General features: G+C 41.9%; 1 protein-coding gene across 5 annotated transcripts in view; it reads right to left on the bottom strand.

Moving 5' to 3' along the window:
• Window positions 1-1,846: 1,846 nt before the first annotated feature.
• The window catches only part of LOC139161912 (tetratricopeptide repeat protein 39A-like), a 53,418-nt gene continuing 30,770 nt past the window's right edge, over window positions 1,847-24,494 (bottom strand). For 4 of the 5 annotated variants that reach the window (XM_070741659.1, XM_070741658.1, XM_070741660.1 and 1 more), the window contains 12 exons: window positions 21,985-22,084; window positions 15,914-15,979; window positions 14,431-14,539; window positions 13,559-13,626; window positions 12,423-12,482; window positions 11,247-11,408; window positions 9,506-9,597; window positions 8,993-9,113; window positions 7,026-7,137; window positions 4,656-4,770; window positions 3,882-3,998; window positions 1,847-3,054 (listed from right to left, as the gene is read on the bottom strand). In XM_070741659.1, the coding sequence (XP_070597760.1) occupies window positions 2,937-3,054; window positions 3,882-3,998; window positions 4,656-4,770; window positions 7,026-7,137; window positions 8,993-9,113; window positions 9,506-9,597; window positions 11,247-11,408; window positions 12,423-12,482; window positions 13,559-13,626; window positions 14,431-14,539; window positions 15,914-15,979; window positions 21,985-22,084 (1,240 nt within the window). In that variant the 3' untranslated portion in view covers window positions 1,847-2,936. The remainder of the gene's footprint in view (window positions 3,055-3,881; window positions 3,999-4,655; window positions 4,771-7,025; window positions 7,138-8,992; window positions 9,114-9,505; window positions 9,598-11,246; window positions 11,409-12,422; window positions 12,483-13,558; window positions 13,627-14,430; window positions 14,540-15,913; window positions 15,980-21,984; window positions 22,085-24,494) is intronic. The other variant, XR_011558171.1, reaches the window with a different exon arrangement.

The raw sequence follows: 24,494 nt of genomic DNA, 5'->3' as shown, positions 1-24,494 counted from the left end.
CAAGTAATGTCCTGGGTCGATTAAACCAGCGCTTCCCAACCGGTGTGCCGCAGCACACTAGTGTGCCGCGAGACATGGCCAGATGTGCCGCGAGAAGCTCCAGCTGGGCGGGGCGCTGCCGGCGCCCCTGCCTGAGTGTCGTCCTGTGGATGATCTTGGGCTTCACAGTCGCTTCCTGGTTCCCTCTCCTCCCATCGCCTGTGTCTCCCGCCGTCGCCTCCACCAAGCCGTCGCCCGTTGCCGTGGGTTCCTCGAGTGGGAGCTGCCGCTTCCCTCCGTCCAGCTCAGCCACGCTGCCGTAGAAAGCACAGAGGTTATTGCCACCGCTTCTGCCTCCACTCAGGGAGCCACCGTGGTCACCGCGCCTTTTCCTCTCGCTCAGCTCAACCACGATGGCTCCCTGAGTGGAGGCAGAGGTGGCGGCAATAACCTCTGCACTTTCTATGGCAGCGTGGCTGGGCTGCCTGGAAGGAAGCGGCAGCTCCGAGGAATGAAGCGCTGGCGGTAGACACAGGCGGAGGGAGGAGAGGGAACCAGGAAGCAAACGTAAAGCCCAAGACCAGCCACAGGACGACCTTCAGCCAGGGGCACTGGGACTGCATGCAGCCATGGTGGGAGCAGCATGAGAAAGAGAGGATTCTATCCCACGAGGAGACGCCCACCGAGCTGCAGGTTCCAATGCCGTCGCCTTCTTTCCCTCCGCCTCTTTCTCCTCATGCAGCCTGAGCCCGCCTTTGCGAGTCCGCCCTGGCTTTCGCTTCGCCCCATGATTTCCCCGCAATTTCATCCAGGCCACCTCTTGCCTCCTTTTGAACTGCGGGGAAATCTGTGGGCGAAGCAAAAGCCAGGGCGGGAGAGAAGCGCGGGGGTGGGGAAGGAGGAGAGTCCCTCAGCACTTCCCCTCCGCCAAGCTGCCTGCTTGTCCTCGCGCCTCGTTGCTACCTCCTGCCTTTTTCCAGGGGCCTTTGGAAGGCACCCAGGGAAGGGGGATTGGGGGTGGCTGCAGCGACTTCTCGTCCTCCTCATCCGGCTGCTAACGCCCGCCCGTCCCCTCTTGCAGTCCCTTCACCGAGCGCTTTTGTCCCAGGCTGTCAGCGAAAGGGCTATAGGATAGGCGGGGCAGGCATTCTTCTCACAGCTGAGGCAGGATTTGGAATGTCGGGGGGGGGTGCGTGCGGGCTCCGCATCCCCCTGCCACCCGGAACATTTAAAATAAGAAAAACCTTCGCCGGCCTCCGCAGAGAACAAAGGAAGAGAGAGAAAGAGAGAGAGAGCAAGAGAGACATAGCAAGAGTGGCAGAGAGAGAGAGAGAGAGAGCAAGAGAGACATAGCAAGAGAGGCACAGAGAGAGAGACAGAGAAAGAGAGAGAAAGAAAGAGCTAGCAAGAGAGAGAAAGAGAGAAAGAGAGACAGAGAGAGAGAAAGAGATAGCAAGAGAGAGAGAAAGAGAGAGAAAGAAAGAGAGAGAATGAAAGAGAGATAGCAAGAGAGGCAGAGAGAGCAAGGGAGAGAGAAAGACATAGGGAGGGAAGGAGGGAGAGAGAAAGAGAGCAAAAAAGAGAGGAAGAAAGAAAGAGGGATGGAGAGAGAGAAAGAAGGGAAGGAAGGAAGAGAGAGAAAAAGTGAGGGAGAAATAGAGCGAAATGGAGGAAGATTTTTTTTTGTCAAAACTTTTCTTTAGCTACCCCCCCCACCCACCCCACCCGTTCAGTGTTCCCCAGGATTTTGAAAATATGAATAATGTGCCGCGGCTCAAAAAAGGTTGGGAAACACTGGATTAAACAACCAACAAAGGCATTGAAACTGCTTTTAAAAAAGGAAATAAAACCATATTTCAATAGCCCAGTAAATCTGTGGAACTAATCTTAGTTGTTTAATGTAATAATCAGGTTGAAAACGGATAAGAGCCTGTTTTTGCCAAATTGATCAGCTAAGAAAATACTGGGGTGAGTATTGAAGTGATCAGAATTCTGAACATAGTTAAGCTTTGAAAATGTCCAGTTGCTATTCATCATTCTGCAATATAAACTGCTTCGTGCTTTAAGGGATTTTGTTTACACCCATCCCCAATGCTGTAAACATTTTAAATCACTTTCCAACATTTAGAAATGTTCTTAAATAGAGATTGAGCAGATTACGTTTCGTAAAGAAAAAAAATCTCTTCTTTTGAAAAAGAGAAGGCCACTGCAGAGAGTTGAGGTTCTATTATGTTTCCAGCCAAAACTGGAAGTCCTTGCTGAATTAATTGCACTATTAAGCTGACTCCCAATGTGACAGGAAGGACCATCTGATATGCCTTGCTGGTTAAGGAGCACAGACTGAGAAAGAAAGTGGGTGAGGATTTCACATGAATTTTTTTTTAAATTACATTAGGAGGCTGGAACACAGTGAAGGGCTACCAAAATTTTTACTACCACACTGTGGGTATGGCTTATGCAGGATGCCCTGCATTTTCTTTCAACATCTTTCAGTGCAAATTGGGTGCTCTGGGTTGGAGCTCCATTTTCGCTACCCCACTGCGTTCCCCCCCGTCTGGGCAGCAGCCCACCCCTGCTGAAACCTCCGTGTTATTTTAAAGTTATGATGAGATTGAACAGGACAGAAAATAGGACAAATGTAGCCCTCATTTGGATTGACTCTGAGATAACATATAGAATATTGAAGAAAGGCTGCTCCTGTCAGCTTCATTAATTAGCAACCAGCATTTTCATAGCTACTCCCTGGTTTGGGAAACTAAAATTCAGTTAGGTAAGACCCATCCATGCTCATTGTAAGACATCAAACACTGGGCCAGAAACCCAGAAGTACAATTACAATACCCTCTTTCAAATAGGCCCACCCCAGGAGGAAGACAGCATCCCAGGCCCTCATATTTTGGCAGTTCTTTCTTTGGTCCAAGCACCCCTAACAACAGTTTGTGAGGAAACCCGTTGCCTTAAGAAGGACTGGTTCCATCTGCATCATTTTCTTCCTGGCTGGCCTTAAGTTTGGACAATACAGCGTGGATCCGGAACAGTGTTCGTGACTCCATTGAATAATTTTTGTAATTGTTCCTGGTAGGAAAAGCATTCAACAATTGTTATATCTCTTATATCAGACCTATATATTCTCTACACCAAAAACTATTACAGGAATCCAGGTTAATATTTGATATTTTGTAGATGTGTCCTAAGGTAGATGTCCAAAGGATCCTACCAGGTTAGATAGGGTGAGCACGTTCCTAGTTCCTTCTGCAAATGTTGTCACCTCTTGAGATCTATGATTTGTGCCTTTTCCCTGGCAGTCCTTGTCCTATGGAACACTTGCCTTTTGAAGTTTGGCAGGACTCCATTTTTTTTAGCTTTCTCTAAGCCGGCTTTGAAAACCTCCCCCCCCCCCCCCCCAAGAATCAGGAGAAGATTAGATGATGGTACATTAACATGGGTGGCTTCCAGGTTTTTGTTATTTCTAATCTTTTATGTTTTAACTGGTTGAGGTTTATAGTTTTTAAAATGATTTTATATGAGTTTTTAAAAAATTGGGGTCTACCCAGAAATGGTTGAACAATGGGCAGCTATATAAATGTTTAAATAAATAAATGTCTATAGATCAGATGAATGTGATCCAATAAAAAGAAATGCAATGAGCAAGCCTGGGAAATACACATTTGCTTATTAAATTTCTAATCAAGTGGTTTGACTCAGAGTAACTAAGCTTGCTAGTTCTTCATCCTACTTAAACTTACTAAGAACTTGGGGAACAAAGGAAATATAACTAGGTAGCTAGCAAGCACCTTTGGGCCTTTCATGAGATTATAAAACCATCTCAAATGCTGTTAAGCTATGAAGTAGCTATAACTTCAAGGGTAAAATATTAAGAGATATGCTTAGTGTTTACTTACTTGGCCCTGCGGAGCAACTGCACAGCCTCTTCATTTTGTCCTTGTGCCACATACAGCAGGCTCAATTCCAATAGTGCATTAGGTACCAAGTAATGATCATACCTGATCTTCTTCTCACTGTAAGCAGATAGAAAGCTGGAAGTTTTCCAGGGTTGGCTGCATGGGTGGGCAGCAGGCAGGACAGGGTGGAATGCGAAGCCCTCACTCTGCCCGCAGCTGAGATTAAAAGGCATTGTGTGGCAATAATAACCTTGTAACTCTCCCTCAGCTTTCCGGTATTTTTAAATTCCCCCCCTCTGGTCCTCCTCCTTGGAAAGCAGCAGACAGACCAGCACTGGTAGGAGTTGTGGGGGACCCTTTTCCGCCACCCTCTTTTCTGAACAGCTAATCAGCACCTGTTCACCTGAGGCGGGGGGCGATCCAGGAAGGAGAGTGTGGGAGTGTGAAGTTGTAAGCCGAGGACTTGACAGTTCACTAGAACAATGATTATCATTCAAGCCACTCCCACCTAGTCAAATGGCCAGGAAACCACTACTACCCAGTCACATGACCATCAAGCCACACCCACAAAATAAGTCACATCCACAGTGTGGCAGTAAAAAGTTTGGCTCCACATTACTGGTTGGCTGTAGTGCAGCTTCCCCTGATCTAAGCCCTCCAAATAGGTTGGAATTAAGTTCCCAAAACAGTCAACAGTCAACAATGCCTCACCTCCCCCAACCCCCAATTTTTTCCCCCAAAATTTCAATTTTTTATCAGAGACCTGCATCATACCTGCTATGGATAGCACTGAAGCATGCCTCAGCCTCGGTCAAACTGTGCAAATGCTTGAAGACTAGACCTTTGAGAAGTAACACGAGACACTGGTCATCTACCTGGTACTCACTGGCTGAGGAAATTGTGGGAAGAGAAATGGAAAGAGCAGAAGAAAGGTTAACCATGCTAAGCAGTTACCGTATATTCTACTTTGCAGTATGGCTAATTGGCAATATTTCCATTCATATTACTCATGAAGCAGGCAGGTTGCTTACTCTACTTGTACTCTACTTGCCTGCACCTCTATAACAGATTGTGTGTGATGCCGAACAGCTAAACTGCAAAAACAGATTACCCTTCCAAAATGTACAAGGAGATATTATTTGTAAAAAATCAGGTGAATATTCCACTTTACCTCCAGGACTTTAGATTCATACGGTACATAAAACAGAATTATAGAGCTGCATGGGTCCATAAACATTATGCAGTTGGTTCTTCAGTACAGTGCAGGAAAAAATCCAATTTTCCCCCACAACAGTGGAATAGGCTGATCTGAGAGGCTGAATGACCAAAAGTCACCCAAGCTAATTCAACCTTATTTTTTAAGAATAAAGTATCTGCTAAACTACGTCTTACCAAAAACACCATAATTTGGTATTAAGGTAAACAAGAATGCCCAGCAAAAAGGACTGGGTTCTAGATGGCAGGGATTCACAACAGATATTCCCAAAGTCTGTAGGCAGTTTCTACCCCAAAACTGAAAACAAGCTGGAGGCGGGGAGAGTTGCTATGAAAAATAGCTCCCTCACTTTAATGTAGACTTTTATCCCTGCTGCTTGGTTTAATATAGATATTTCTCCCTAATTCTCCATTTCCCCCAAAATATCCCCAAGACTAATTTCCTTTTTGAATTGATAGATTAAAATGTTAAAATCATGTTTGATGCTCATAGAAAATGGATGGTGGGGAGCAGGGGTGGATTGCCATTACCGCCACTGCCGGTGTGCTGTGCATGCAGCTTTGGTTCTCTTGCGTGTCCACGCACACATCCCAGCGTGTTTTACCTTCTGCACATGTGCAGGAAGGAAAAACCTTGCGAGGGGATTTTGGTGATTTTTTTTTTTTGTGCACGCACAGAAGCAAAAAACCACTGAAATCTCATGCACATGCGCATCCCCTTGCAAGATTTTGCTTCTGCTCATCTGCACGAAGCAAAAAATAGTCTGGGACACACACACATGCTCACAAGGGAACTGACACTGCGTGCACAGCACACCCTGTGCTACCAGTGCACCGTCCTCTCCCGTACTGGTAGCAACCCACCACTGCTGGAGAGGGAAGCTTGCCTATTCATAAAAAAATTCACAAAGAAGGACACAACCAGTTAAGACACTTTGATCAGAATACAACCCATCACTTATTCCAGGTCTTTGTTATAGAATGATTCTTTTCCTAAACAAGAGCTTCAATTGGTTATTGTTTATTGCCTATTTGGACAGGGAGTCCCTGCTCACAGTCACTCATGCCCTTATCACCTCGAGGTTCGACTACTGCAACACTCTCTACATGGGGCTACCTTTGAAGAGTGTTCGGAAATCGTGCAGAACGCGGTTGCGTGAACCATTATGGGTCTCCCCAGATACACCCATTTTTCTCCAATACTCCGCGGCCTACATTAGCTGCCAATTGGTTTCCAGACACAATTCAAAGTATTGCTGATGACCTATAAAGTCCTACGTGGCATCAGACCAGATTACTTATGGGAATGCCTTCTGCCGCACAAATCCCAGCGGCCGATAAGGTTCCACAGAGTTGACCTTCTCCAGGTCCCGTCAACCAAACAATGTCGTCTGGTGGGACCTAAGGGAAGAGCTTTCTCTGTGGCTGCTCCAGCCCCCTGGAATCAGCTCCCTTCAGAGATTCATACTGCCCCCACCCTCCTCACCTTCTGCAAGACTTTGAAGACTATGTCACCAGGTATGGGGCAGCTAGATCATGCCCTCTTCTTCTCTGACCGTCAAATGTTATGTATGGATGTAATTGAGTAGACTGACTGTTTTTTATATAATGGGTTTTTAGTTGACTGTTTTTAACTATTAGATTTGTATACATATTGTTTGTATTGCATGTTGTGAGTCGCTCCGGGTCTTCGGAGAGGGGTGGCATACAAGTCTAATAAATTCTTATTTTCTGAGAAAGCATGGCTGTAAACCAGAGTCATTTTTGGAAATAAAGATTATGCCAGTGTTTTTGCAGCCTGCTGATTCCCATATTTAAATTGAAAGGTAAGGTGGATCAAGGAACCTGATGATGACTATGTTGCTAAGCTGGGGAAATTCTGACTGTTGATACCAACTTTGTTCTATGTGTAGGAAGCCAGCGTGCTACCTGGTGCTTCTTGGAGCCGCTTCTCAGCCTGTATCAGAGTTTCTAAAGTTCCTCCCAACAACTCTTGCTGTTTGCCCAACACTGTAAATCCATTCCACATGTACATCATTTCCTGAAAAAAAGATAAAGCCAACACAGAAAGTGAAAAGAAGTAAAAGAAAGGACCAGGTCAAAAGAAAGAATACAGATGACATGCTGTCAATGTTCCAATATTTGAGGGGCTGCCACAAAGATGAATGGGTTCATCCTATTTTCCAAAGCAGCAGACGGCAAGACAAAAAACAATGGTTGGAAATTAATCAAGGAGAGAAGCAATGTAGAACTAAGGAAAAATTTCCTAACAGTAAGGACAATTAACCAGTAGAACATCTTGCCTTCTGAGTTTGTGGATGCTCCATCACTGGAGAATTTTAAGAACACCCTGGACAGCCACTTGTCTGGAATGGTCTCCTGCTTGAGCAGGGGGGTTGGACTAGAGGACTTCCAAGGTCCCTTCTACGTCTATTATTCTGTTACTCAGAATTGTAGCAGCAGCTATAAATGAAGGAGGCATATTTTATCATTCTGCATCAGGGAAGAATCAGTTCGGCATGGTGGTGATGGCCCTAGGCTAGAAACCAGGAGACTGAATTCTAATAATGTCTTAGATATGAAACCAACTAAGTGATTTTGGGCCAGTCATTCTACCTCAGCCTTAAAAAAGAAAAAATGGAAATCTTGCCAAGAAAATTGCAGGGACTTGATCAGGTAGTCATAGGAGTCGAAATTGATTTGAAGGCATACCAGGGAACCAAAAATTTCACTCCTGAGCTCCCCGCCAAGTGAGCCAAACTATACTGTATGCTTACACATTGCTTACACATTGTTTAATATTACTATTTTCATTTTGAAAGAATCAATTGGTGGACAAGGCCCCACAACAGTCCCCTAATAATTTCCATTTTAATTACTATCTGCCTTCAAAAGATGGTGACTGCACATTCACAGCCAGTTATGGATGTTTTAGCAGGAAACATACCTAGTTCCTTCCTTTAAAAGTGATAGTTTTAAACTATCCTGGATCTCTTATCTTCTGAGCCAGAAAATTCAGGTTCCATAGCAGCCAATGCATTAGTGTTAAAGTAGAGCTTTTTTCCCCTTACTGATTCTGAAGGTCTCTTAGGATGCAATTATACAATTCAGATACGGGTTTGAAATTAAGCTCTGTGCATACAAAAGGCAGAGAACCCAATCTTAGTGTGGCAAATGTGTTTTCCTCCTGTAATTTTGTACTTTTTTAAAAAAAATCATATTATAATTTTACTGAGATTATTTCTTAATCTATAGATACAACGCTATCTGGGAAAGAGTAAGAAGTTGGTTCCTGTTCTGTAAAAATCCTACCATTTGGAGCATGCAGATCCATTGTTGGCAGGCACTTCTCTGACAAATCTCAATTAAGTAGAATCACAATAGACCTTAGCATCTTGTCTCTTGTTATATTACAATTTTGCAAGGAAAAAATATGGGTGGGGCGAACCATTACTTTACAAAAGTAATGGTTCGCCCCACCCATATTTTTTCCTTGCAAAATGCATCTGGTTCATGAAATAAACACACACACACACCGTATGTAAACAAACACATATACAGTGGTACCTCTACTTACAAACTTAATTCATTCCATGACCAGGTTCTTAAGTAGAAAAGTTTGTAAGAAGAAGCAAGGTCCCTTTCAACTTAAATAAATAAACAAACAAACAAACGTATATGAATGGGAGAATATGCCCAAGAATATGTTTCTCAGTTGTGTATATACACAGTGTGCAAAGATAATTTAGGAAGAACATCCATTCCAGTTTTCACTTTTGACCTGCAGTTCATGGACCAAATATAAAGACTGTCAGCTTGGCATAACTATGAAGAAACCACCTCCTCCTATGAGACTCTGTGTTGCAAAATAGTAGAGATCAACTTTCTATCCTTACCAGGGCTGGCACAGGTAAGGGAACCAGGTCACGTGATTTGTAGCGCCTTGCTTTACGAATGGCAAATTTCTCTGTGGGTGGTGATTTCCCAGCAATTCTCTGTTTGAAAGAGGAAACCTGCCTGTAGGGTAAAAGCAGGTATGTAAAAATTAGAAATCCTAAGAAAATGTAGAAACAATTTAATCCAATTCTGCCACATCAAACTTTAAATCACCATCCTTTACATGTAGTCCTTAAGTAAGACATTGATGCTTCTACCTTTTAACAACATTCATTCACAAGGAATTCATTCATTCATTGTGCAAAAACATCTGTGGCAAATCCATTGTAAATCTATAGATTCCTAACCTTGAGAATTTGTAGTCAGTTTTACCATTGGAACAAGAGAAAACTCTTTAAATCTGGCTGGGGAATTTTGGGAGTTGAAGTCCAACATCTTAAAATTCTTGAGACTGAGAAACAATGTTTTAGAATAATCATCTTAAATTGCCCCCAACTTTCAAAAACTTTTACCTAAAAAGTTCAACCTCTACTTCACCAAAGGGCCGTGGCTCATTGGCAGGCAGCATGCTAAGGAAGGCAGCTTTCATATATACATACATTGCCTGCAACAAAGAAAACAAAGTAAAACATTACGGGGCCAACTTATTTATTTACTTATTTAAAACATTTATGTTGCTGTCCACCTTATGACAAACTCTGGCCAGTTCTGAAGAATTAAAACAACATAAAAACCTGTGCCCATCTTATCTGGCATTCTTCTTTCCCATCAGGCAGCATTGTTGTCTCTACTAGATAGACCAGGCTAAGAAACCAATGCCAAGAAGATGGACTATTTTTATGGTAATAGTCATAGTAATGGAATGTTGCAAGTCTGAATGTACTTTCCCCTTCCTCTCTTTATCTTCAAGTAAACTAGAAAGAAAGTGTCTGAGATATTTTCTGAAATTAGCTCCTTGGCCTGGGCTCAAATCCTATTTAAGCTGGTTGTTGTCTTGATAGCCACTCTTTCTCCTGTCCTTCAAAGCCATTACCTATGTCCTCTATAAGCATGGAAAGAAGCACAATCATCCTCTTCTATTACAGCTCCCCAGGCAGCTATTAGTTGTTAAAATATGATGACTGATATACAAGGTAGTAAACAAGGAATAATCAAGAATTCTATGAATTGTTCAGCCCCATTTTAAAACAATTTAAATGAATGGTCATTGGCATTGCCACATCTCGTGGAAGCACATGGCATAATTTAACAATACGTTATATAATGAAATACTATCTTTTTTCAGCAATCTTTTCACTTCAATGAGTAATCCAAATTTCTGCCATATTTTCTATCTGAAGGCAATTTAATAATTTTATTCATGCTTCCAATTCAAAGTAAAAAAGCCTAAATATTCTCCTTGCTGGAGAGTTACTCCAATCCTCTAAATATTATGGTTGTTCTTTTTTTTTAAAAAATACAGTATTCTCTTTAAAATATGGTAACCATACATAATGTTCAAAGTAAAATCTCAGCATCTGTCATAATGCCATAGTTACATTGACATTTTTATATTTAATTCCCTTCCAATGAATCAAGCATAGCATTTGTGCATTCTCTCTTTTTATAACAGTTGTATTGAGCCATGCACTATGACCCCACAGCTCCATGCATGCTAGATGATGCTAGAGCTAGCTTTAATCCCAATTAATAGATAAAGGTAGTATGAAACCTCAGCACCAAAGTTATGATACATCACTTCTGAAAGTGTGAACACACACTTGATTTTGATAATCCAGCTCCATATTCTTCCTCAAATGCCTGGCTTCAAAACTGGAAGAATTGGTGCTGAGAGACTAAAAGTGGAATCAACAAGAAAGGTGCCAACAAACTCCCAACGTTTCAATAGCCTTGATGTACAGGTGAAACTTGAAAAATTAGAATATTGTGCAAAAATTCATTTATTTCAGTAATGCAACTTAAAAGATGAAATGTAACATATGAGAGAGATTCATTGCATGCAAGGCATGATAGCTCAAGCCATGATTTGTCATAATTGTGATGATTATGAGATACAGCTCATGAAAACCCCAAATCCACCATCTCAGAAAATTAGAATATTGCATGCGATCAATAAAACAAGGATTGTACATTGAACAATATCGGACCTCTGAAAATTACAAGCATTATACTTTTCCATAATTTGGTATAATGTTTGAATATTTTGCTCAAATACACCTGGGTTGCTCTTTAATTGCTGTACACCTTTCTAACCTTAGACCAGCGGTTCTCCTTGCTCAGCAGATCTGCATAGAAGTATGCCATCTTCCACATTCCTTTGTAGGCAAAGCACCACATCAGTTCCCAATAGCACATGTGATGAAACTGTTTCCAAGCTTGCTGTGCTGAGCAGCCTTCTTCAAATTTCTTGATGGCCTGGCCGGGGAAGGAAAAGTGTGAAGGGTTTAGAAAAGTTAATATTTTTACTGGTAAGGAGGAAACAGGGTTCATATAATAGTAGAGATAAGTTTCTTCTTGAATTCAGCTTCCTAAAAAAATAAAAAACCCATAGCTCCCTTTTTAAAAATAAGCAATCACAAAACAATGAGTTCTAGACATTTGTTAAAATAGATTTGGAAACTGGGATATGATCATTCAGAAACACAGTGATTATCTACTGTATGTGCCATTACTCTGAATTTAGAGTTGAAATAATTAGATGAAAATTTTTCTTTGATGAATAGTAATTGAGATGTGTGGGACACAGAATGAAATGCTTTATTCTGAACTACGTGTGCTGCTACTTTCTTCATCTCCCATCTCAGTATGTGGTGGGTCTGGGTGCAGGAGATGCTAAGATGACGCTTGTTATCATGGAAAGCAGAAGCTTAAAATTTTGGACATAAAAATAATTAATAGGATGATTCAGGCATACCATGAGAACAGCCATCTTCATCTTAGTGTTTTGTTTGAATCTGCCACGAATTGTTAGAGAATGCGGGAATGCGGGAAGAGGAAATAGGCAAGTAGAAGGTGGATATGAGTCAAGGGAAGGGGGTTTGACAGAAGCCAGAGAGGTGAGAACCAACCTGTTCTAGTCTTAAAGGCCACAGAGCCTGGAAAAGGAATGCAAATTGCACCAAGTGGTACCAAACATCTGAGTAGTTCCCAAAACACCTGCAGCATGCCACTAGATGAAGCCAAAGCGGCCAAATGGGGAGGGCCAGGGAGAAGGGGAAAGTCTGCTATTTTTGGTGCAGGAACTTTAGTTCTAGCCTTCTTTTCTTGCAACTAGGATCCTTAATAAAAGAACCTATCACTTCAACCAAATGGAGTTGAGGGTCTTTCTTTCCTAGGTGCTCAGTCAGAGCATGCCTGACACATACCCTCCCTGATGGTGGAATACATATTGGCTAGATTCCTGTCCTGATCCTACTAAAAGCACCTCACCTCATTGATGTTCCCTTTGATTTCCTCTATCCTCCCAGCAAAGAACAAGAAAATGGCACTCTGCAAAATTAAAGAAAGTCATGCTCAGATATGGGGAAACTGCTGTAAGCAATATGACAAACCCTATCTTGATACTCTATTGATCCACTCTATCCCTCCATATTATCCATCCAAAGTCATCTTTACTAGGATAAGAAACCTCATCAAAGATGATAGCAAAAAACTAGATTGTGTCCTAGAGTCCTCATGGAGCATATATCTCATAGTGGGGAAAGATAATCTCAAATATTTCTATACCACTTTGGATAGATTAATCCCACTTTTATCTGCCCCCCTCCTCCCATCCTTTAGACTCTTCTGAAGCTTTTAGTGCACGGGTGTCAAACTCGTGGCATCACGTTGCTGTCACATGATGTTTTGTTAATTTTTTTTGTTGTTCGAGGAGCTGGAGTGGGTGTGGCCTGTGCATGACACATCTGGCCCTCAGGCTTCTAGTTTGACACCCGTGTTTCAGTGCATCAATCAATGTTTAACCAAACTATCTGCCATATCAAATTAACAGATTTTGCCTTAAAAGGAATGCCTAGCAAACCTTTTAAGTGTTGCTACATGGAAGGTAAGAGTTTGAGTTTACATGTACCACACTTTTTTTACTGAAGCTCTAAATGTAAAAGGGCTGCTTGCATTTTCTCTTACTGTATGTTACAAAAATAACATTGTTTTCAAAAACAATACCAAAAGTGCAGGGACTGAAATATTCAGAACCTTTCAGAAATCTAAGGAAACCTAAGATACTTTTTTCAGCTTTTGAAGCCCTTTACTACAAGAAAAATTTAAGAAGAACAAAAGAAGAAACAAAGGAGATAAATGTTATTCCATTATCTTTAGCAAAAGAAAATAAATATGAATCTAAATCTGAGCTTTAGGATAAAAGTCCAAAACTCCTCTTCACTGCAGCATAGCCCAAAATGTAAAACATCATGCCTTTCCCCACATCTAGCTCTGTTGCAATCCAAACATTTCCTTACAACTCTGAGTAGGGAAAGAAAAATCTAACTGATCCTTCAGTTAGACATAAATGCAGGCAAAGAGTGAGTGACCTGAAGGACAGGGCAGTCATTTGGACACCATTTTACCTGCGGGTAGCGAGAGAGGTATGGCTTCAGTAGGGTCTCAGCCTCAGTGAAATCATCTTCACCAATCCCTGGGGACAACCCAGAGAGACAAAGGTGCATAGCATGGATAATGATAAGACAATCATGGGTTCATGTCCCCCAGATAGACCTTGAAATATCCTATTACAGACCGAAGATATTCTTAGATACACCATACACTTTATGATTATCCCTGAAAATATTGCTTTCTTGGATTGCTTGAGTCCTAGATCGGTCAGGTAGCCAATCCTGAAGATTTCTGCTACAGGTCCCTAAAATTGTACTGTTTCGGTCCCATTTCCTAGCTTTTTCTCAACCTCTTAAGTAATCAGCCAGAGAACAACACGGATTGTCACTGTTTGCACTGAAACCCTCTTGACATTAAACTGCAGAAGGTGGCCTTCTTTTTCCAACTGATTAATAAACATTTATAAAAACACATTTCATGTATTTGCTGAATTCCAATTACCTCACTAAGCCTTAATGTGAATTTTACTGGGTAGGGGAATACAATTATACTACTGTATATGCAAGAACAAAGGCGTACTCACTTTCTTAAAGAAATCCATGTCACTATGACTGAAGGAGTGCTGAGCAGACTTATATCTATTAGGTTAGACCAACTGTCTTTTTCTTTTCAGTTCAGCCATAGCTATGCTGATGTCTCTCATTAGAACTTATTTTAGTTAATTGCATCAAAAAATGTATGTATCCCCATTAATAGACCTTAATCAAAACAAGAACGCCACCGTCCCCCTCCCAAAACAGCCATCTGTTGGGGGAAAGAGACCCAGTTCCTTGATCGTGCTGCTGTCACATCCCCAATGCTTGTCTCCGGTGGGGGAGTCACTTACCTAAGATGAAGGTAAGGAAAGTATAGTAGCAGAGAAGCAACATTGTACAAAGTAGAGCCCGCAGGTTGGCTGTCGTGGCTCCCTGATGTAGTTTTTGCAAACCATAATCCTGAATGGAAATTAGAAATAATATTCAGAAAACTGAGAGAACCCGGGGAAAGAAAGAGAAGAAATGTACCAGTTTGCACATAAATTCAGCAAAGGTGAGGAGAAAAAAACAATTTTCCAAGATATGTATTCTGGCTTTGGTGACTTTTATGGGGTTTCAAATTGACAATATGGAGGAACCTGGCAATTAGTGCCCTCACCCACTAATACATTTCTGCGTTCATAAATATAATTAAAGTATTCCAGTTTTGTTTTGTATTAGCATGGAATTCATGCTCATCCAATTTAATTATATTACAAATTACATCTTACTGGTAGTTCAATGAACCATGAGTTTAAAATTTCCAAGCGAAGTGTTACATATTACCCTAGCTATTGCTTAATTACTGTTGTGGTTAGCTCCTGCCCCAAGGACTGTGGATGTGGGGGAGACATTCACATGCTGCAGGTCTGTTTTGCCCCCGGTGGAATCTGATGATGAAGGCTCCTCTGACCAAGAAGACATGAGTGACAGGGAGGAGGAGAGCGTGGCAGACAGCTCAGAAGGAGATCAATTATCTAGCCCCTCCTTGGATTCAGAACAAGAGTTAATGATACAGCCACGCATGCGGAGAGCGATGCATAGGCAACAACAACTGAGAGATTATTATCAAAGAAAATGAGGCCACCTGTGGTTGGGTGGGGCTGTGGTCATTAGTGAGGCTGCTATAAAGAGCAGCCTGTGGGTTTGGCCATTGTGGAGGATTATCTGATCTTTATGTTTCATGACTGCTTTCTTGACTTTGACTTTTTGTGTGCTGATTTTTCCCTGCTTTGAACCTAAACCAGAGCAAAGTGTGTTTCACTTTGTGAAAGAAGGATTTTGAATTGCCTCACAGCTGCAAGCTAAGTATCACAGGACTGATAAGGGACTTGTATAAATTACCAGTTTGTTTGGAAATGAGTGCTCTTTGCTATAACAAAAGAGGGCTTAGTTTAAGTGAATTTTCATTATAAAGAACATTGTTTTGAATTTTCAAACCTGTGTGTGTCTGAAATTTGTACCTGTGAATTTTTGGGAGGATTCTGCCAGAGAGCCTGACAGAACAATTACTGTCTCTAAAAATATTGCAATGATTTGGATTGTTTTAGCCCAGTTAGGTTAACTGCTTTTAATCTGTTGCTCTTTAGCATTCTATTGCTTTGGTGCAAATACTGGAAATTATTGTCTAGTGTATTGGGAAGACACCGTACTAGGGAAACCCAGAGAAATAGGTTCTTGAGGGTTTTACTGAACTAAGTGTAGCAATGTCCTCTCAAAAAGCAGTTATATGTCACTAGATACATTCTGCAAGCCCAAATAATGCATTCATAGCCTTCAAACTGGCACTTGTACCTTGTCCCCTGAAAACCCAGCAAATTCCAGAAGTCTCAAAATTCGGGGTGGAAAGAGGGAGAGAGTCTGTGGAAAACAAATAACATAAAATATAATAGTGACACCTGTAATGAGTATGTCCTCTTCCCAAATCTTCAATGTGTCTTTCAAAATGGAAGACCTTTTTTCAATACGATTGACTCTGAAACATTTGTTGACATTGTCCACTACAAAGCCCTCCACATCCTCTTCCCACAGTTTTCTTCCATTGGCATGATCTTTTTCCAGGAAGGGGTTCTGGCTTGCTTCTCTCTTAGTACTAAGCATCCATGCTGCATTACTTCAGACTTTGGCACTATACTACTCAGAGCCTATACAAATAAATATTCCTCCACAGTAACATTTGATTCTATTTGGAGTGACATTGCAGCGTATGTGTCTCCAAGTGAATTACTTCCCTAGGAACAACCTGAATTATGGGAAAGTTAGAGTTGCTGATCATATTTTGTCCACTGGACTCAAATCTTTTTATAGCAGAAAAAGATTACATCTGGAAATGTACTAGGTGATCCCAAATAAATACAAGAAGAATGTGTTAGAAGTAAAATTGGGATTTAGATGCATTTTAATTTATTCTGAATCCAGGACAAATCATTGCATTCCAGATATTTTACGATGCTTCAAATCCAAATGTATGTTTGGTTCAGGCACAGACTACCTGGAAACAGCTATTCAGTGCATGCAATTTTTTAGTGTTTTGCATATGCATAATTGGTAATGTATACAGTAGTCAGAGCAATGATGCCATAGATGAAATTAGATCTTTGGCTTAATGGCACTCCTTCAACTGTAGACTAAATAGGTACATCCATAGTACTTCATTTTTATAGCTCTTAAATTTCTGATATATTAAAGCAAAAAAGGCAAAATAAAATTTCCAAGTTCTGATATGGAAGAATAGTGCTGGAATGTGAGCAATTCCACATTTTAAATTCATTTAGTCATAGCATCATATTGGCCTCAGAAATATAATAGAGCTTGCTTTTGCTATCAAATACATTTACTTGGAAATAAAAGACCATTTTATTGTAGTCATCAAGTAGAAGTTATAAAATGAACATTTCTAACCACATATACCTCTTCCTGATTGAATAACAAGAATACTTGATCAAGTGTTGTACAAAATCACATTGTATTAAATTGTATGCATGGTGCAGATCAAATTGGCCCAAATTTTTCCTCTATGTTTATTTCTATAAAAATAGTGTAAGATGGGGAGGTAGGCAGAACAAGAAATGAAGCCAGAAGAGTCCTCCCTAAATCACAGCTCTCTCTTCCCTGGGCAAAGGAAAGAAGGCTCATGAAAACCCCTGCTTGAGTTGTGCCCTTGTTGAAACAGAACATAACGCAGCCCCTGAAGCTGACTTCTTGGTGTCTTTGAGGAAAAAAGGTGCTGGGGATGACATAGCTTTCTTCTTAGCTATTAAAGCAGTGATGGCGAACCTATGACACGCGTGGCCAATTGCAGGCCCGCTTTCCTCCCCGCCCCCTGGCTTTCCTCCTCCTCCTCCTCCAGACGCTCAGCTGCAGACCGTCTTGGTCCCTCCAGTGCCGCTTTTTTGCTTCTTCGCCGCCCCGCAGGAAGCCTGGAAGCCCTGCAAGAGCGGCTGGAGGGGGCCGTAAGCAAGCCATCAGGACCCCCACGCATTAACTTGTTGACGGCCATGCCGTCCCGGATCGCGGGGAGGGGAGCTCTTCTCCCGCCAAGTGACGGCGAAGCCCTCCCAATGCTTGCCCACCCAGGCCCCGCACTTGGAGCCGGGGCGACGGGCCTAGCCTCAGTTTACTTGGCCCTGGCGCGGCCGAAGCATGGGGTGGAGTAGGCGGCGGCTGCTTCAGGCCCGCCCCCGAGCTGAGCTTCCTTTGGCTTCCTTCGAGGCAAAGCTGCAAAGCTCACCTGCTGCCTCGAAGGAAGCCAAAGGAAACTTAGCTCAATGAGGATCGGCTGTTGGTCTCTTCAAGCTGCTGCCGCCCACTGCGGAGATCCCTTCGCCCGAACAGAGGCGGCGGCGACGGGTTCAAGGGACCAACAGCCGGTCCTTTTCGGGGCTGCGTTGTTGCAGCATCTGAGGCCGCCGCCGCCTCCAGGCGAAGGGATCTCCGCAGTGGGCGACAGCGGCTTGAAGAGACCAACAGCCGATCCTCATTGAGCTGAGCTTCCTTTGGCTACATTTAGTCTTTTATGAGTATATTTCTCTGACAGATGAAGCAAAAGAAGAAACGTACAGCACAGTGTTTCCCAACCTTGGCAACTTGAAGATATCTGGACTTCAACTCCCAGAATTCCCCAGCCAGCGAATGCTGGGGAATTCTGGGAGTTGAAGTCCAGATATCTTCAAGTTGCCAAGGTTGGGAAACACTGGTACAGCAGTAACAATTATGCAAGGGAGGCCCAGTCTTTCCAGAAACTACAGCACAAATGGCTATGGAGACCCAGAATCCAGCAGCCAGACTGGAGTGGGAATCCTGCAGAGAGCCAGCCAAACATTGAGAGCTCTTTTCTTTGCAACCTCTGACATTTCTTCTTTATGCAAGCTAGAATGTCAGCTTGCCTTCTATTGCAACAGATGGGAAAACACCAATTTCAGTCCAAACACCTTGAACAAGTTTCAAAGAGGGTTCTCTTGTAACAATATGACTTCAGCAAATAAGGAGGGGGAGGAGCATCTCCACACCATGGTAAGCAGCGTGTGTGTGTGTGTGTGTGTGTGTGTGTGTGTGTGTGTGTGTGAACCCTCATAGTATTTTGCGTCATCTAGGTAAAGGAAGTTGACAGAGACTTGTGGCTAAAAGAGTATTCCAAACTTTGGAAGCTTTGGAATGACAAAAGACAAAAAGTCATCAAAGACACTTTTCTAATGGAATTGCCATAATTATGGTCTTTTGTCATTTTAAACTGAAGGGGAAAGGACTAACAATTGTATCATTTGCTTCTCTGAATACTTCCAATACTTCCTATTGGACACAGATGAATGGCAAAGGAACAGCATGAATGGCATGAATAAAATTAAGAATATGAATGGAGCATAGGGTTGTGATTCTATGTTTCCTCTTTAACAGTGACAACCCTTCAGAAATGAAAGGACAACTTATGCTAAAATAAATTATTGGATAAAAATGTAATAATAAATATTTGCTAGCTTTAGCATATCTATAAGAAAACGTTACCTTCCTATTATCATAAACCCAGTCAACCAGCTTAGGCTGATCATACAAGATCAAGCTGTTGGGCAAGCTAGTGAAGCTAAACACTAAAGTTCATCAAAAGAATTTACTGCAAAATACTGCAAAAACATTACATTTTATGCAACTCAGCTAATAAAAGACCAATAACAAAGTTCCCAGACCTAGCTGCCAATTATGTAACTGATTAAATGGTTTATTTGAAAGAATATGTGCATTCCATTTCCGATTATTCCTTATTGCCACAAAGAAGATGGGATCAACCTATTCTGCAAAGCACCTGACAGATACCAACCAAAGAAAGAACCAGCCTGGAACAAAGGAGAAATTTCCTGACAGCAAGGACAATTAATCAGTGGAACACTTGCCAGGATAGGTTGTGGGAGCTCCATCACTGGAAGATTTAAAGAAAAGATTGGACAGCCATTTGTCTGAAAAGATGCAGGGTCTTCTTCTTGAGTAGGAGACTGAACTAGAAGACTTCCAAAGTGTTGTGGTTGGCTCTGGCCCAGCTCCTGCCCCAGGGAATGGGGAGGTGGATGCAGGGGAAAATTCAACATGTCACAGGCCTGTGTTATTGCCGACAGAATCAGTTCAGAGGTTAGCTTCCTCGGACAAAGAAGAAGGTGGGAGTGACTCGGCAGAGGAGGGCTTGGCACATAGCCCAGGCAGTCAATCTCCCTTATCTTCCCTTGATTCAGATGATGACGTTTTGGACCCACGCAAGTGCAGAATTATGCGTAGAAGAGACCATGTAAGAACATATTACAGGAAATAAGTGAGGTCACCTGTGTTTGGCTGGGGCTCCAGTAATTAGGGCTGCTGCTATAAATAGCAGCATGTGGGTTTGGCCGTTGTGGAAGAATATCTGATTGGAGTTTGTCAGGAATCTTGTGTTGCTGGACTTTGTTGCTTTTTCACGCCTTGGAAAACAAAGCAGAGCAACGTGTATGTATGTGTGTGTGTGTGTGTGTGTCTCACTTCCTTGGAAGAAGAAGGGGTGTGAAGTTTCTTCACAGCTGCTAGCTAAGTACCTAATGACTGCTTAAGGGAAATTGTACACTTGGGTCGAGTGCTCTTTGCAATACAAAAAGAGTGCTTTGTCTATTTTGAATTTTGTGATAAAAAACATTGTTTTAAATTTTCAAAGGTGTGTGTGTCTGAAATTTGTATCCTTGAATTTTCGGGAGGCTCCTATCAGAGAGCCCAGCAGAACACAAAGTTGCTTCCAACTGTTATTCTGTTAATATTAACTATTTATCTTGCATTTTAGATTTTGTTGCCCAAATAAATGTTGTGGTGACATCAACAAGGTAGACTTCAAACACAACTATCCCATACTCTCTTGTGATCCTCTTTCTCACATTTTCTTCTTTAATGTAGTTTCTATGCCTCTTTTGCCTCTCTTAAATCCTCTTTAATTCTTTTTCTCTACTACTTGTTTACTGTTTTTACAGACAGTGACCAACTAAGAAAATAATTTCTTAGCCACACTATTCTTGGTCAATCAACAATTCTTGGTTTTCTGTATTGATAGACAAGCTACTCTACCTCTATACAAATCCATCACATCAAATTTTTGGACATGACTATGGTCAGCATAGTCTAATAACTTTTCACCACTCATTTCTGAAATCACATCCCAAACTTTAGAACAGACCGAAAACAAGGAATGAATTTAACACAAGATTAGCATACTATGAGAAAAAATGTGACATTTTGGTTGGCAAGAGCCTCAATGGAGTGGGGTTGGCAAATGAAGATATTTATACTATGGTGTAACTCCATCAATTTTCCATCACTCCATAAATCCCTTTAGTTCTGGAGTAATTTATTTTTCTCAAATCTCTCTAATCCCTTTTTGAAGCCATATAAATTTGTGAATTTTACCCCATTGTATCATAGATCACCTAAATGCTCTATGAAATATTGTCCCATTCTGCACCATTGGATAATCCACCATTTGTTTGTTAGTTTTGTAAGCGATGGAGAGAGCTTGTCTATCTTTAGGAGTTAAAGCAAGATTTTCTCAGAGCAGAAAGATCAGATATATCAACAAGCAACAGCTACACATTTTCAAAACTAAAAAGCACAATGCAAACATTTGATTAAATCATAGGAAAAGAATTAAAAAGAAGTGCAGGAATTAAACTACAATAAGACAGGTTTAAAAACAGGGAACCCAATCAACTGTAGTAAATGGCAACTGTACATCCTCATATAAAATACTATAAAGATTCTTCTCTACATCATATGTTATAGTTTGAGCTGAAGTGCATAGTCCACCAAGGCCAACTGAAGAACTATTGTCATTCTTAGAGAATCTGATGGTGTCTAACTGTTTTGTACAATGCGTACGTTTATGACCTTCTATGACATCCTGCTTTTTCTCAGTTAAAATACCCCATGCAATGTAACCTTTACTAATAGGAGAGTTTTTTCAGCCCTTTGAGGTTTTCTTCCTGCCAGCCCTGTTGGCTAAGACTCTCTGATATATGATAGCACAGATAAATACCTGCTGTGAAAAAGAAATTAGAACCAATTATCCCAGACATAGGAATAAAGAAAGGGGAAATAAGCTGGGGTGCTGACCTTCAAAGCTTGCAAGCAATTTTAGCTGGCAATATCTTAATATGGTACCTACTTAATACCCACAATAAATGTTGTTCTCTCCACATATTTGTATATTTTTATCAAACTGTACATTTGCAACCACAGAACAGTATCATAATGCCCAAGTGAAAACTAAATGAGTTACTTCAGAAAAAAATTAATGGATTGCCTCTTGGAGTTCAGTTTTTGTCAAAAACATAACTTCCTATGCCCCTTAAAAAGCATACTCAACTCACCAAATTGAAGGCACCAATGCCAAGAGCAATCCCCCCCTCCAGATGGATACGAACAGAGTTTGCAGGCAAGCAACTAGGTTGGATGAAAGCGTTCAGCTCTCTGCAAATATAAAAAAAGGTTACAGAATTCTATTGCCAATTTATCTGCCTGAAACTGCCATAAAAAGAAAAGGGTTTCTATTTGGTAGACCTTTTTTGCTCTAAACCTGGCTTTTAGTCATACAGGGAATTCAATTCATTTCCTAAAACACTCTACCCATGTCCAAATTTAAACCTCTAATCCAAAACAGGATAATGCTTGTCAGGAAGATAATCATATAATAGATCGATAAACTGTACCTACCTGTACTCCAGCTTTCCAATTATTTAATTACTTTGCACTGTTTGCATGAAGTTGAAAAAGTTAATTTGAAAGTTATATGTACTTTTTCATTTTGGAATGAAAGTTAGCAGTTAGCCGTTAGCATCTACTGTGCTGCAGGAGCCTCCTTGTTATTCCCACAGTTAAATAATAAAACTTGAGACTTATTCAAATTCCTATTGTTTCAGGAAATTCACTGAGTAATTTTGGATTCATTGACCTCACATGCACCACCACTAAAATAAAATGGCCCAAGGAAAATCAAAGCTATCATTTCAAATTCAACAGAAGAAAAGCACTTAACAAGAAATAAATATAAATGAGTTGATTTGGCAAACTGTGGGCCTGTGACTAAAGTGTCATGCTCTATGTCAGCAGGTTGGTGGTTCCCCTTGATTCTGCCATTCAGTTCCTCTTCTCTGTCCCTCAATCCTCTTTTAGCTAGGATGAGGATTGGATGAAAGAGTGCCCATAGCTTCCCCCCCTGTTGATTAGGGAGCTATTCAATCAACATGCAAGAAGAAGAACTAAGGACAAATTTAACCAAGGCATTCCTGATTATAGAACACTATGGAAAACACAACTCATTTCTGAGGATTGCTGATTGTTCTTGTTTCTTTGTTGACCTGTTGACCTAATAAATGTGCTAGCAAAAAGCTAAGAGATATACTGTATATACAATGCTACCATCTAGTGGTCCAATAATCCAATTGTCCATTGGAGGACCAAGAGCTAGCAAAATATTGAAATTGATTTAAGGCATGTAAATGAAAGGATTCAACACGTGTACTTCTGTAGCTTATTAGAGACATTCCTTGACAGTGATTGATGCTCCCAGGGAGTTTTGGGTCATTTCTTCTTGTCATCTTGTTTTACAACTTCCTCATTGATTACCAGAGCTAAGCCTCTTTCTCAAACTCCAGCTATTCAAAAACATGACAACTAGAGATTGCATCATGGTCTCAATGCTCCAAGTAACTATTAGAGAAAAGCCAAGAATGACTGCATAAACAACATAACTCTTTGCTGCCACTTAGTGGTTGAAAGGTTGTACAGTCAATCCATAGTTTTAAAAAATCAGATGTCAGTGGGGGCAAAAAAACAAAGGAAGTTGCCACATACAGAGGAACTAGAGCAGAGTTTGGCAACCTTAAAAACTCAAAAGAGCCATTTGGACCCATTTCCCAGGGAAAGCAAAACACCTGGAGCCACAAAATCTGGATGAGTGTGGCCAACTCGACATCATTCCCACCAAGTCACACACACCCACTACACCTGCCCAGGTTTTGTGGCTCTGTTTTTTATGAGAAAAGGGTATTTCTCTCTCTCTTTCTCTCTCTCTCTCTCTCTCCCTTCCCATCTCTCTCCCTCATTTCATCTCATTTCATGTCATCTCTCTCCCTCTTTTGCCCTCTCTCTCCCCCTTCTCTCTCTCTGTGCTGAGGAATGATAGCCACCCTCGGCTTCTCTTCGGGTGACCCTCCTCTCCTTCCAGCAACTCCCTGGCTGACTGTGGCATGCGTGGGGAGACCCTCCTTAAGGCGCAAAGGTGCGCACAGAGAGCAGGTGGCAGACAACTGCTCGCTTAAGGAGGGTCTTTGGACGCAGCTTCTCTTCTCTTCTAAGGATCTGGCCATCGCTTTGCCATGCCCCACACCACCCCGCATGAGAGGAGAAGGGGGGGAACAAGGGTCGTCAGAGGGAAGGCAGCCTTCGCTTCCTGCTGCTTGCATCCAGCCCCTCGGCCGAAGAGCTACGCAGGGTGGAGACATGGCAAGGCAATGGCCACAGTCTTAGGGCAGGAGAGAAGCCACATCCAAAGACCCTTCTTAAGCAAGCAGTCACCCACCCTCCAAGTGCCTCTTTCCTGCATTTTGGCGTTTGCTTGAAGGGTCTCCCCACACATGCACACACTCCTGGCCCCACCACAGCCAGCCAGGGAGCCACAAGACGGGGAGGAGGGTCGCCTGAAGAGAAGCTTCAGCTAGGGGTGGCTATGTTCCTCAACCAGGGCAAGAAAATCAGCCCTGGCCACTTCTCCATTCAAGCCATCACCCTTACTTTCTCAGGCCAGGTGAGGTAGGGGAAGGCGAGGCCAACTGATGATGGGACAGGGAGCCACAGCAGGGTGGCCAAAGAGCCGCATGAA

Source organism: Erythrolamprus reginae, chromosome 2 (assembly GCF_031021105.1).
Source record: "Erythrolamprus reginae isolate rEryReg1 chromosome 2, rEryReg1.hap1, whole genome shotgun sequence".
NCBI classification, from domain to species: Eukaryota; Metazoa; Chordata; class Lepidosauria; order Squamata; family Dipsadidae; genus Erythrolamprus; species Erythrolamprus reginae.
This window is presented reverse-complemented; position numbering and strand designations above follow the sequence as displayed.